Source organism: Sciurus carolinensis, chromosome 14, assembly GCF_902686445.1.
Source record: "Sciurus carolinensis chromosome 14, mSciCar1.2, whole genome shotgun sequence".
NCBI classification, from domain to species: domain Eukaryota; kingdom Metazoa; phylum Chordata; class Mammalia; order Rodentia; family Sciuridae; genus Sciurus; species Sciurus carolinensis.
This window is the reverse complement of record NC_062226.1, coordinates 1,047,322-1,060,895: the sequence shown is the minus strand read 5'-3', so window position 1 is coordinate 1,060,895 and position 13,574 is coordinate 1,047,322. Positions and strand designations below refer to the sequence as shown.

At 57.5% G+C, this 13,574-nt stretch overlaps 1 protein-coding gene, 1 long non-coding RNA gene and 2 other non-coding genes across 5 annotated transcripts; all 4 read right to left on the bottom strand.

Annotated features, from left to right (window-relative positions):
* Positions 1-1,011: 1,011 nt before the first annotated feature.
* LOC124965055 (small nucleolar RNA SNORA43) lies at positions 1,012-1,148 on the bottom strand. Its single transcript, XR_007105067.1, has one exon. It is a non-coding gene; the product is annotated as a small nucleolar RNA SNORA43 (small nucleolar RNA).
* Positions 1,149-2,323: 1,175 nt separating this feature from the next.
* Positions 2,324-2,455, bottom strand: LOC124965057 (small nucleolar RNA SNORA17). The gene has a single exon (XR_007105069.1). It is a non-coding gene; the product is annotated as a small nucleolar RNA SNORA17 (small nucleolar RNA).
* Positions 2,456-6,985: 4,530 nt separating this feature from the next.
* LOC124963997 (uncharacterized) lies at positions 6,986-10,817 on the bottom strand. Of its 2 annotated transcripts, none has more exons than XR_007104873.1 (3): positions 10,726-10,817; positions 9,025-9,324; positions 6,986-7,126 (listed from the first exon to the last, which is right to left on the bottom strand). It is a non-coding gene; the product is annotated as an uncharacterized LOC124963997 (long non-coding RNA). The 2 variants fall into 2 exon arrangements; XR_007104872.1 differs by lacking the exon at positions 10,726-10,817 and adding an exon at positions 10,282-10,418.
* A 103-nt stretch (positions 10,818-10,920) lies between these two features.
* LOC124964773 (uncharacterized) lies at positions 10,921-13,311 on the bottom strand. The gene is made up of 3 exons (XM_047525437.1): positions 13,271-13,311; positions 12,636-13,143; positions 10,921-11,304 (listed from the first exon to the last, which is right to left on the bottom strand). The coding sequence occupies exons 1-3, from the start codon at positions 13,309-13,311 to the stop codon at positions 10,921-10,923; spliced, it is 933 nt and encodes a 310-aa protein (XP_047381393.1).
* Between the last annotated feature and the right edge of the window lie 263 nt (positions 13,312-13,574).

The following is a 13,574-nucleotide window of genomic DNA, read 5'->3' as shown; positions in this document are numbered from 1 at the left end:
GGCCCAGTGACGCAGCAGCACTGTGGTCCCAGCCTGGCACCAGTTCCCAACTACAGGGGTGTCCAGCGACTGCCATGGGGATCTGCAGGAAGGGTCCTAGCAGGTCCCACACCCTCCCGCCCCAGGCCCTGCTCAGACAGTCTCCCCAAGCAAAGCACGTGAGGCAAACCTTTTAATGCACTTTAACACCTTTTGCTTAAAACTTCAGCCATAAATCCTGATGTTCTTGGTGCTAACACTTGAACCTTAACCTACAAACAAAGGTGACTTCTCCCAGCAGAGGAAGGTGGTCTCAGCAAGTCCCCAGGCGAGGACGGAGCTGGGTGACGGCCCTCCATGAGGCACACAAGGCGAGGCCAGGCCACATCCTTCTTGGCCCCTCTGGATCTGAAAAGTGAACAGGATGGGGACAGACAGGGTTGCTAGGGCATCAGTCTTGAGTCCCTGAAATCTGTGTTTCTGTCCTGGGGACTGAACCCAGGGGCACTCTACCAGAGCCACACCCCAGTCCCCTTTATGATTTTGGGACAGGGTCTTGCCAAGTTGCCAGGGTGGCCTGGCACTGTGCTCCTCCTGCCCTTACTGCATGTCTCAAGTCTCCTCACAGCATGGGCTCAGGACATGGGTTGTCGGTCCTTTCCCGATAGACCTTCCAGGAAGGAGCCAGGAAGATCCTTCCTGGTTCACCCCGTTGTGCCAGAGCCTGCCACACTAACAGATGACAGACTCCCTTGTCCTCATGCCCAGCCCCACTTTACAAATGATGAAACTAAAAACCAAAATTCAGGGGGCTGGGGATGTAGCTCAGTGGTACAGTGCTAGTTGAGCATACAAGGCCCTGGGGTCAGTCCCCAGCACCCCAAAAAACTACGTTTAGTGTCCCGTTAGGATTCTCAGTAATAACCCAACCTTATGCAGTGGCCGCTGCCAGGCCTGTGACGTCACCCCTTCAGAGCAAACCAGGTGGTCATTTCCAAAGCAAAAACCCAGTGCCTCCTGGCTGGTTCTAAGAAATGTCAGGCTATAAACCATTCTTAGTGCTCATGGTTCCTGAACACTGAGCGTAGAAATAGCCACTTGCTCTTTGCCCTGGTCTCACAGGTACAGCAGAACAGCCCCACCTGTGGTGCTGGCAGGTCCACGACAGCACCTGCAGGGCAGCTGCTCACATCTCCAGAGGGTCCAGCCCATCCTTCCTCTTACCTCAACGGGGCTGCAGAAGCTGGCTGGTTGTCCTGGCCAGTGGGCACGCTGAGTGGATTCAGTGGCCTCCCTGCATTGAATAACAAAGCTCAAGGGGAGGGCACACCCCCATCCCCAGGGGATCCGCTCAAGACCCCGGGACAGCTGCAGCTGGTACGGAACCTTGTGTGGGGTTTCTCCCTATGTGTGGCTGTGGACCCACCTCTGTACCCAGTCCACGTGCTTGGTGGCAGCTTTCCTGCATGTCCTAATTGCCAACACCACTACTACTCTACTCTGGGGCCATTAAGTAAAATGAGGGTCACTTCAACACTGTACTGCCACAATGACAGTTCAGACATCCCATCAGCTACCATGACTGACAGGTGTAGGTGGCATCCAGGCTGGAGATGCTGGGCAAGGCCAAGTCATGCCCAGGGTGGGGTTACTAGGCTTCAGCCTGCTCCTCAGCAGCATGCAGTTTAAACTTCCGAACTGTTTACTCCTGGGAACTTAATATTTGAGCTGTGGTTAATCAGAGGTGATGGGGGACAACTATCATAAAGCCGGCTACTTCATCACTGTTAACCAAACTTCCCTGGTCCTAACAAGATGGTTAGTGAGGACTGTCTACCAACTACTGCACTTAATTCTTCCTACAGCTAGCCACCCCGCCAGTCAGACTAAAGATTATAGGCACCCAGCCTGCCTCTTCTTCAGTGCTGGAGGAACCTGGAGACTTCTGCACCTACACAGCACCCTCTCCCAGGGCCCCCTGATCCCAAGTGCACAAGACAGGAGCAGGGAAAGGGGGGTGCAGCCGTGCACTGGGATTCACAGTGGCTGCCTCACATTGGGGAGACACTGCTGGCCCCTGGGGCCAACCGTCTGGTTTCAGTCCTGTTGTCTGTTTCCCCAAGGAGTCTTGTGGCAGAGGAGGTCCTAAAACAATCCCAAGTACCTCAGACGGCTGGGTGGTGTTATTCCACCACTCTAGAACTTTCGTGGTGGGCAACACTAATTTCCAAGGACCTTGTAAAGGCTGCCACATTTTACGGCTTTCAACAGCTGACAGAGTGGACACCACCTGCTGTGGAGGAGGGCTGGCCTCACACAGCTCAGGCCGCCTGAGGCCTGGTCCAGTGTTGGGCTATTAATCATTCAAACGTTCACGGGTGAGAACACTGAGCGTAGACATAGCCTCGCTTCTCTCTGCCACCTACTGACGCAAATGCGACACAGCAGCCACACCTGCAACGCCTCTAGGGGCAGTGTGCTCCCGGCGTTCCATCCCTGGGATGGTCACACCTAACAGGCCAGCTTGGCAGGGAAGCCGATTCACCACCAACTGTCGACTTACCCAAGGTCCCGGCATCTCCTTGCAGGCACTTAGCTTCCGGTGGGCAAAGTCCCTAAATCAAAAAAGGGCACACACTTTAAACAAGTCTTGGCACGGCCACAGGCGCTGCACAGGGCTGCTTTGCGGTATCTAGGCTCCAAAGCGGACAAGCTCGGGGCTGCAGGGCTTTCCGCAGAGAGCAACCCAATCTCCCTGCCTACCCTGGAGCCTGTAGCAGCTGAGGCTCCAAGACACGCGGGGCCAGGACCACGTGGGGCAGCGTCCGCATCCGCCCGAACGTCCTGGGCTCGTTTCAGGTTGGTTATGCAGAGGACGTGGGTCTGGAAAGCCGTCCTTGCGTTAGGAGCTTTGTGGTTCCTACATTAGCAGACAGCAGCTCTCCTCTGGCGTCCCTTCTGCCTAGAAGAGGAGACTGGGGTCCCATACCTGGCCCGGAGACGGCCGCTCCTAGGAGGCCGCGCCCGCACCACCAGACAGCCCCGCCGCTGCGCTCGCGCTCTACAGGTCGCGCCATCGCGCGCGCGTTGAAAACGCCCAAGACCTGCTGCCCGCAGCCGAAAGAACGCACGGGCGGGCGCCGCGTCCTTTATACGGGCGCCTACGGTGGCCCGCGAGGGACCGCGGCCCCGGCGCCGCAGCGCCCTCTAGCGTCCGGCCTCCCGGCCTCCCCGCCTCCCTGCCCTGGGCAAGGCCTGGCGCTGAGGCGCCCAGGCGGACCCAGGCACAGTCGAGGCTTCCCTGCAGGAACTCGGCCGGTGTCCACAGAGACCGGGGTCCACTCCGTGCTTTGAATACGAACCTTGCTGCTCGACCGCAGTGGCTTTTTTTTTTTTTTTTTTTTTCTTTTTTGGTACCAGGGATTTAACCCAAGGGCTCTTTGCCACTGAGCCACATCCAGAATCTCATTAAGTTGCTCAGGGCCTGGCAGAGTTGCCGAGGCTAGTCTTGAACTTGCCATCCTCCTGCCTCAGCCTTCTGAGCTGCTAGGATTACAGGTGTGTGTCACCGCCCCAGGCCTGCTGTGGCTTATTTTAAAACCACTCTTTTCCCCCTTCTACTTTTTTGTCCCCCTCCTGCGCTCCCTAACTGTGGGGGAAACAAGACTAACATTTTCCAGGCTCCAGGCTGAGCTATCATGTCCTTCACAGTCACAAGAATAGAGAAACACCAGGCCTGGGGACCGAGCAAGGGCTCTCAGGACCCCTGATGGACACTAATTCACCACATCTACTGACCCTATATCTGGATCCCAGACCTTGCGTTTCTCTTTTAAAAGTTCCGCCCTGGGCTGGGGTTGTAGCTCAGTGGTAGAGCGCTTGCCTAGCATGTGTGAGTCACTGGATTTGATCCTCAGCACCACATAAAAATAAATAAATAAAATAAAGGTATTGTGTCCATCTACAAGTAAAAAAATTAAAAAAAAAAAAAGTTCCACCCCTTCCCCACGACAGGCGGAATCACAGCCTCTGGGACAGCAGTTGGGACTCCTCTGCGAGTAAATCAATAAAACGCTTTCCTTGAAACCTTATCCTTGTCACTGACTTGGCAGTGGAGACAAGGCCTGAGCTTTGAGTATCACCCTGGGATTCCCCCAGGGCTCTCTGACTGGCCAGCCTGCCAGGGACACAGGTAGTGATACTCTGCTTTCTTCTTCACTTGGAGGCTGCTGAGGCAGGTCGGGAAGGTTCCACCGTGAGTCCACTCGTCTCTGATGTGCTCCGGCTGCTGTAACTCCAGGCACTTGGTAGCCTCTGGCAGGGGTGCCGGCCATCACCAGCCCCCGCTCTAGGAGCAGGACCAGGAGCCAAGTGGTGCACCCAGATCTGACTCCACTGGGGCTTATCCTTGTCTGTCATAGACTGTGATTCACATCAAGTGCCTATGAGTGCTGAGGCTGGCGAGACCTGGGTGCACCTGGTGAGCAGCCCTGAGACCTCAGGGCAGGACTGTCAACCTTTCTGTCTGCTCCAAATCGTGAATCTTCACAGTCATGGGGGAAGGAGGTGTCCCACGCCCACTGTCCAGAGAGAAACCGAGGCCCACGGTTAAGAAGGGTGCCCTGGTCACATGGTTTGTAATAGTGAAGCTGAGATTTCAACTAGGACATGGCTCTGGAGCAGGGGCCATCAGGTCAGGGCACCAAGAAGAAAGGCCCGGAGCTGGGCCACTCACTCCATGCACCATCAGGAACTGCCCTGTCTCCAGGCTGGGAGGAGACGCCAAAGAGTGAGACTTCCCGCTCAACCCACAGGGAAGACCAGCAAGGCTCTGATGCTGGAAGTGGCACGGGTGCTGAAAGGCGCTACAGCCAGCCAGAGTCGCGGGGGGCAGAATACTTACAACAGGACCCGCCTGTCCATGTGCCTTTTCAAAGACAGAATACATCCCCTGCCTCTGTCACCCACTGCTGTGCTGGCTCCAGGGTCAGCCTAGAATTAGAGCCAAAACCCAGCCCAGAGCCAGAGCCGACGTGTTTAAAGGAAGCACCAGCCACGTCACTGGCTCTAGCATCAAGCCCTGGGCGAGGTTCCTTGCAGAACCAGCTCCTGCGCTGGCCCGAGCTACAGCCAACTCTGGTGCCATCTCCAGGGTACAGACAGAGCCGTCAGCAGAGTGAGACCAGCGCAGAAGCAGTTCTAGCGCCACCTCCAGGATTAGCGTGATGGCTGAGAGGTCGCTGTTCCTGACGCCAGAACCAGGAGTCTATCAGCCACCACCGCAGCCACACCACCACCAACCCCCTCACAGAGCCCGCCAGGCACTCCAGCAGCAGATTCAGCACACAGCCTCCATCTGGAACCCATTCCAGGGATGGCTCCAGAGACAGAGCCAGCACCAGACCCAGATCCACAGCAAGCCACGAGCAGTGGAGAGCCAGCTCTGGCCCCAGCCCAGAGCCAGCACCCCTGCACAGAGCCCCAGCCCCCGAGCAGAGTCCAACCAGCGCTGCTCCGGGCGCGTGAAAGGTTACACTGCTATCTTTTTAAGAGTTTGAGAAGAGTTATTGTGACCCTTGCTTTGAATTCCCGGTAGAATTTACCAGTGTGACCTCAGGTTTAGGATTTTCTTTGTGGAGAGGGGTTGAATTACAGATTCTATCTTTTTCCTTGTTATGAACTAATATTCAGGATTCTCCAGAGACACAGGACAAATAAGATATAGACAAAATGATAGATGATAGAGGGATAGTATGTAGATTGTTGATAGATGGATTAATCAATTGGTTTATATAGAAAGGGGGGATTAAGAGAGATTAATTTCCAAGAATTGGCTCTGTGTGTGGGAGGCTGGGAAGTCCAGTATCTGCCCCAGCCTGCCTCACATACCTCATTCCTGTCCAGGCAGGCTGGAGGCAGAATTCCCTCTTCCTCAGGGGTCTCAACCAGGTTTCTCTTAGGGCCTTTAACTGATGGCATGAGGTCCACCCACATTATGGAGAATAACCCATTTTGTTGTTGTTGATTTATACCATGGATTGAACTCAGGGTCCTTTACCACTGAGTCACTTTCCCAGCCCTTTTCTGTATTTTATTTAGAGACAGGGTCTCACTGAGTTGCTTAGGCCCTTAGTAAATTGCTGAGGCTGGCTTTGAACTTGTGATCCTCCTGTCTCAAGCTTCCGAGTCACTGAGATTACAGATGTGTGCCACCATACCCAGCAGTAATCTGTTTTACCCAACCTCAATTAAAAGTTAATCTCATCTAGCCAGGTGGTGGCACACACCTGTGACCCCAGCAACTCAGGAGGCTAAGGCAGGAGGATCACACATTTGAGGCCAGCCTTAGTAATTTAGCAAGGCCCTAAGCAATTTGGTAAGACCATGTCTCAAAATAGAAAATAAAATGGGCTGGGGATATAGCTCAATAGTAAAGTGCCCCTGGGTTCAATCCCCAGTACCCACCCCCAAAAGCTAATCTCATCTAAAAGAATGCTTCCTCTTAACATCTAGACTGGTGTTTTGGTGTTTGACCAAATCTGTGGGTACCAGGGCCCCGCCATCTAAACACATGATTTCAACACTCCTAATGCTCCAGGGTCCTGGCCTTGCATTTGGGAAACCCGGCGACCTGCAGATGGTGTGCTTACGTCCCCACCTGCCTGAGTCCCTGCAGCGGGGGAGCCTGTCCTCTGTGGGCACAGAGTCCCGGGAACAACCGCATCCCCTCTGTCCCTGGCACCCTTGGCGCTTCTTCCCCTGAAGTCACACCAGCTGCCACACAAGAGCATTAGTGCCCCGGGGAAGACTGGCCCCGCGCCATGGGGACAGAACCTGTCCACGGCGTCCCGGGAGACGGAGCCGAGTGCCCGCCCAGGGCCTGCTCGCCCGTGGCACCTGCTGGCTTTCCTCCTCCACCTCTCCTTCCCACAGCCTCACTGGGGCTTCCCGAGATTGTCCATAGAAAATGACTTGTCCCCAAGTCCTCATCCTCTTTCGGACCCAGCTCCGCTCCACACTGGCTGGGGAACTTGAGCATGTCATGCCCACCCTCTGGACTTGCGTGTCCTGACCTGTAAATTGGGGGCAAAATGCCAATTCGTGAAGACGTCACAGGAGACATATGAGGCAGGTGAAAATCCCAATCCTGTGAAGAGACAGAGGTTCCTGAAGTCCAGGGAGCAAGGTGGGCAGCCTCTCCGAACCACACGGAAAGTCACTGAGAAGGGGCTCCAGATAGGACCCCTCGCAATCGAAGAAGAGGTGGCGGACAAAGACAAACGGAGGTTCCCAGGAGAGACTCGAGTCTCATCACTGAAGAGCCCCAGGAAGCCTCGTGGGGCCCTGGAAGGTGGTGATGGCATCGTGCGACGTGTTGGGAAGGGCGGTTCATGAGTACCCATCAACACTGGGCTTGTTCCTGGAGGCTGGGGTTTCTGCTTGCCTTGAAACCACACTCTGCGTTTTGCTAAGCAGGAAACGCTGTTCCTCCTGACTTTCGTTGTTTATGACTCTAGTTACCATGTCGAGCAAGCCTCTTCTCTACTTCTTTCAAACACAGGCCTCTCTAAATTGTCCCTGATAACCCTGCCCATTGTCCCTACTACCCCACTGCCATGCCCTTTCATGCGACACAGTGGACCTGCACTCCACATGGACAGGAAACCACAGTACTGGACACAAGGCAGAGGCCAGAGGATATTCACTGCATGAGTAGAGAAATGAATGAGAAGAGGCATGAGAATGGAGAGATGTATCCATTCATGGAGGAACGGGGAGACCAAAAGAAGGTGTGCATGAGAGAGTGGGTGAGGGAGCAGGCGGGATGAGTGAGCGGTCGGGAAGAGTGAGTGTGAACATGGAGTGAGTGAGCGGGCGGGTGGACGAATGAGCGTGAGCGTGGATGAGTGAGCGGGAGTGTGGCTGAGTGAGCAGGAGGGTGGATGAGTGAGCAGGAGGGTGGATGAGTGAGTGTGAGCGTGGATGAGTGAGCGTGAGCGTGGATGAGTGAGCGTGAGCGTGGATGAGTGAGCGTGGATGAGTGAGCGTGAGCGTGGATGAGTGAGCGTGGATGAGTGAGCGTGAGCGTGGATGAGTGAGCGTGGATGAGTGAGCGTGAGCGTGGATGAGTGAGCGTGAGCGTGGATGAGTGAGCGTGAGCGTGGATGAGTGAGCGTGAGTGTGGATGAGTGAGCGTGAGCGTGGATGAGTGAGCGTGGATGAGTGAGCGTGAGCGTGGATGAGTGAGCGTGGATGAGTGAGCGTGAGCGTGGATGAGTGAGCGTGAGCGTGGATGAGTGAGCGGGAGCGTGGATGAGTGAGCGTGAGCGTGGATGAGTGAGCGTGAGCGTGGATGAGTGAGCGTGGATGAGTGAGCGTGAGCGTGGATGAGTGAGCGTGGATGAGTGAGCGTGAGCGTGGATGAGTGAGCGTGGATGAGTGAGCGTGAGCGTGGATGAGTGAGCGTGGATGAGTGAGTGTGAGCGTGGATGAGTGAGCGTGAGCGTGGATGAGTGAGCGGGAGCGTGGATGAGTGAGCGTGAGCGTGGATGAGTGAGCGTGAGCGTGGATGAGTGAGCGTGAGTGTGGATGAGTGAGGGTGAGCGTGGATGAGTGAGCGTGGATGAGTGAGCGTGAGCGTGGATGAGTGAGCGTGGATGAGTGAGCGTGAGCGTGGATGAGTGAGCGTGGATGAGTGAGCGTGAGCGTGGATGAGTGAGCGTGGATGAGTGAGCGTGAGCGTGGATGAGTGAGCGTGGATGAGTGAGCGTGAGCGTGGATGAGTGAGTGTGGATGAGTGAGCGTGAGCGTGGATGAGTGAGCGGGAGCGTGGCTGAGTGAGCAGGAGGGTGGATGAGTGAGTGTGAGCGTGGATGAGTGAGCGTGAGCGTGGATGAGTGAGCGTGAGCGTGGATGAGTGAGCGTGAGTGTGGATGAGTGAGCGTGGATGAGTGAGTGTGAGCGTGGATGAGTGAGTGAGTGAGTGAGTGAGCCAGAGCCCGAAGGAATGGATGAATGACTGAAATCCGGCAGCCGGATCCACACCTTGGAGCTTGTCTTTGGGGTGGCTGCAGGTGCCCTGCCACAGGTCCTGTGTGGGGTGCACAGTGCGAGTCCACCTGTGCTTCCCGCTGACCCCTTCACCTGTGGTTTGCTTTGTCCTGGATCTTCCTCACTCCTCAAATCACGCTGAGCATCCTTGGACCAGGCAGCAGGAGGGGCCCCCTGAGAAGTGACTGGCTGCCAGGTGGCTGCATGTGGGCTCGAGCACAGGTCAAGGGTCCCACGGGTCATTCCCAGGTAATCCACTCAACAGCCCACCAGGCTGACTTGGTTATCTCTCACCTAAAAGATGAGGAAACAGAGGCTCAGAGCCTCGCCAGGGTCAGAAAGGCTGAGCAGCAATGGGCCCCTCTCTGGCTTTAGCCCTTGGGTCCCCTGCTAAACTCTGCCCCCACCTGAGTCTCCCTGGGGCCAAGGTCCTGGCTGCCTTTGAGTGCCACACATTCCTGCTTGGAGCCCTACTGATCTCAGCCGGCAGAGCCACCATTGCTGCCTGAGTCAGGGTGTTGGAAGGGCTGGCTCTGGGCTCATGGCCTACCAGGCCCCGAGGCTTCTCCCTGGGCACCAGGGGCAGGGGTTCATGGAAGCTCAGAACCCACAGATCTCTCCCATGTCATCTGGGAGCTGTACTGTTGACAGCCAGGCTCCAGGGGGTCTCAGAGTCCTGGGTTCAAATCCTGGCTCCGGCCCTCTGAAGGGCGGAGGGGATATGTTCTCAAAGCCTCAGATTCCCCATCAATGCAATGGGGTGCTTATTCCTCCTCCCTCGAGGAGAGGTCAGAGGACTTGGTGTGATAACTCACATGGGAGACAGAGGCCCTGCAGGGAAACAGTGACCCTCAGCTGTTCCTGGTGATGTCACCCTGCTGCCAGCCCACTCTGCCACAGCTCCAGCCTCGGTCCCTTCTGTCCCCTCTGCTGGGCAGGCCTGACTCATTCTGACTCCAGGTTCCTCTGAGAAGCCAGTATCCACCCCAAGTCGGGGTGGGGTGTCCCTCGGCTGGGCATCTGCAGCACTGGGGCCTCTGCCATCAGACCCCTTGCCTCTGGGACTGGACAGGACCTGCAGCTCACCTCCTTGGCCTGTGACACCCTGATGGCCGTCATCTTTTCTCAGGCTAACTGTCATGTTGAGCAGCCACAGGGGCTCCCTTCCTCCCCAGGCAGCCAAACGGAGCTGCCCTCTGACCCCAAGAGGGCCCTCCCCGTACCCACTCTCCCCTTGCTGGGCAGACACACCTGGGACTTCCAGCCTGGCAGGTGCCAAGAGGTCCACTTGGTAGCGGCACAGGTGGCATTGTGCTGAGGAAGCTCTCGCGCATGGTGCTTTCAGCGGCTTGCCCTGGGCCTCCCACCAACACCCACGTGAGCTTCCCATGACCCCGCTTCACCCTTCAGTCCACCCACCCTGTGCAAAGGCTTAGCAGTCCTTCAGGAAAACCATCGTGACCTCAGACGTCTGAGGGACAGTGCCCTCCCAAGCTGTCACCTTCTGTTCTCCGAATCCTACACCTTGTGTCACGCACAGCCCTGGGCCCGGGGTGCAGAGAGCCCCAGGTGCCCTCCCACGTCACCATCTGCCTGCTTCCATGCTCAGACAGGAGCCCTTTCCAAGGACTCAGGTCTGTCTGACTGCAGAGCCCATGTCCCCCACCACCGGGGCAGCCAGCCATGGCAGCAAACCTGTCATCGGGACCCCCATCTCTTCACTCACTGGCTCCCCACACAAGCAGGGCTCCTCCCTGTCACCTCCAGGACAGCCTGTGAGTGTCCACCCCCAGGACCCTGGAGCTCCAGCCTGCAGCCGGACAGTGCTGGTGGCTGCCCAGCAGGGAGAGTGGACTTAGAACTCCTGATTGTGCAACTGTATGATAACAGTCACTTTTTATTGAAACAACTACTTAAAATGGCAGAGCAAGTGGCATGAGGGGTGGAGAATGAGAAAAAGTAGAAAGGATGCTTCCCGGGGGAGGGAGGGCAGCTCCTGCCTGAGCTGGACCCCGCTCCACGCAGGAGGGTACGAGCAGGCTGGCTGGGGCTCAGCGGGGCGGCCCCGGATGCAGGGTGCTGGTCCACCTGGCTAGATCTGCTGCCACCCCCAGTCGTGTGGCAAGCTGCCCTGGACTCCATCTGGTCGGGCTGCTGACCAGGCCATCGCAGCTGCAGGGTGGCACGGAGCCTGTGCGGCTGAAGTCCTCCCGAGGACGCACAGGAGCTGGCGCTGTCCCTGATGTCCTGAGCTGCCACCGTGCAGCCCCACATCTGGGGGTGGAAGTGGAGATGTGGGGCTGGAGGTGACTGGCTCTCGAGCCGGCGCGGGGTGAGGATGAGAAGACCCGACGCACCGGTCTTTCCTGAGCCTTTCCAAAGACAGAACACCCCTGCCGCCAGAGAAGCCCTGCTCCGGCCCACAGCAGGGTGTCATCCCAGACTGCCTCACTAGGTCATCCCTGGTTCAGGCTGGCCTTGTCCAGGACTGACCCAGTCCTCAGGGTAATTGTCCACCCAAGTGCCCAGGGTGGAGCAGAGGGTGCTGGGGGCAGGTGGGCAGAGTCAGAACCCTGACCTCTCCTCCCCAACAGCCTCCATGGGGTAAGTGTGCAGGCATGTGTGTTTGAGTGTTTGAGTGTGTGAGTGTGTGGGTGTGTAGGCCTTGCACACGTGTGTACCCTCATGTGCAAGTGGGGCTGTGCATGTGGATGTCTGTGCACATGTGGGTGGCTGTGCACGTGCCCTTGTGAGCATGTGTGGGCACGCTTCGGTCACCGTGGGCCTCAGCCTTCAGAGCTGCCTGTGAAGAATGAAGCCCTGGAGGCCGGCCTTGCCCATGGGAAGGGCCATTTCCTGGACCCGAATGGCCTGGCCACAAGAACTTGCTCTGGGGAAGCAATAGGAAGCCAAGAAATTGGGTAGCTCCTCACTGAGGAGTCAGACGCACAGGGTGTTGATCCAAAAGCAAGAAGGACCCAAACCTCCAGATGTGTGGCTTGAGCTCAGGAAGCTTGTTTCCAGCACCTGACCGGGGCCATTAGTGCCACCTCCTTCAGAACACAGTGCCCCAGTCTGAGGAGGCTGCTCCAGCCAGAGGCCCTCGGTCTCCTGGACTTACTTCCTGCCCACACCCTCTGAAGGCCAAATGGGAACAAGCTGTGCAAGCATACCCTCTCCTCAGGAGACCCCGCTCCAGGCAAGGTGGAAAGCCTGCGCACCTGGCGTGCAGCCCGTGGCTCCCTGGGTCCATCTCCGTCAGCTGGCTGACCATCAGGAAGAACATGGGCAGGGATCTAGGCAGCAGCCTTTATTTCTGGCTGTCCTGGAGGAGGAGGCCAAGGCCAGGGTGCTGGTGTGGTGGGGCTCTGGCGAGCCTGCTCCTCTGGGACCACAGGCTGCCCTCTTGCTGTGTCCCCACGAGGCAGGAGCACTCGGTGCCCCTCACAAGGGCACAGACTCCATCATGAGACCCCAGTGGCACAACCTCGCCTAACCCTAGCCTCCTAACAGCAGCCCACCAGAGGTCCAGCTGCAACACCGGGGTTGGGGGGGCCTTCAGTCCATAGTGCGTGAGCTCAGGAGTGAGCCACCTGTGGGCTCACCTGGCTCACCTGAAGACCTGCGGGTCTCCTGCGGCTCTCCTGGACTCTTGGCCTGGTCTTCCTGGCACCAATGGCACACACTCCAGGAGAACCCCGCCATTCTGCTGCCTCTGTAAAGTGAGGGTCAGGGAAACGGTCCAAGAGGTAGCTGAGCCCGCAGGGCTGCGCGGCTCCTCCTGGCCCACGGGCACCACTGAGACGTGGGCTGTGACAAGCCGTGGGGAAAGGCCTCTGCCAGGGTGGCCCTGGCCCCTGTGACCCAGAATGACTCTGGCCACCTCCGTCTGCTGCCGCCTCTGCCCTGCCCGGTGTGACCCGGGCAGCCCCTGCCCCTCCTGTGGTCTTCTCCGGCCTTGCTGTCCTCCTCCCACTGCCTCGGGCGGGAGCCCCGCTGCCGGTCCTGGAGGGCAGGGTGATCCCAGCCACCCAGACGAGATGGGCCACCTGGAGGCTCAAACTGAAGGTTGCTTCTGGACGGCCAGGTGTGACCCTCTGCTCTGGACTGAGCCTTCACTCTGAGGCAGCCTCGCCCATGGGCGTTGAGGACAGAGACACCAGGGGAGGGGACTAGCCCTAGCTCACCTCCCCACGACCCGCCTGGGCCCAGAAGCTTGGAAGGGTGGTCAGGCGCCCACCACATTAGGTCCTGGGCTGTCCCAGGAGGGCGTGTGGCCATACTGGACATCAAGTGCCTTTGTCCAGGCTGGGTCCCTGAATCTCATTTTCATCATTAGCTAAGAGCCATGCACTGGGCGTCATCCTGCCCAGCCATGGATACACACATGGACTGGAACTACTGTTGCAGACTGATTGAAGATCATGGGGCAGGACCTGTACAAGGAAGCAAGCAGGGGGATGCCACCTTGGACAGTCACACAGCATTGCCCACTGAGGACAAACTGATCCCCTGGGCCTCCCAACCCCCTGGGCCTCCTGATC

What these genes read in the sequence shown, in the direction of transcription:
- LOC124964773 (XM_047525437.1), bottom strand. Translation starts at nt 13,311, where the DNA reads ATGGCCACACGCCCTCCTGGGACAGCCCAGGACCTAATGTG. An exon ending in ACAGCCCAGGACCTAATGTG is followed by an intron (nt 13,144 to 13,270) that starts GTGGGCGCCTGA and finishes CTCAGAGTGAAG; the next exon opens with GCTCAGTCCAGAGCAGAGGG. An exon ending in CAGGTCTTCAGGTGAGCCAG is followed by an intron (nt 11,305 to 12,635) that starts GTGAGCCCACAG and finishes TTCCACCCCCAG; the next exon opens with ATGTGGGGCTGCACGGTGGC.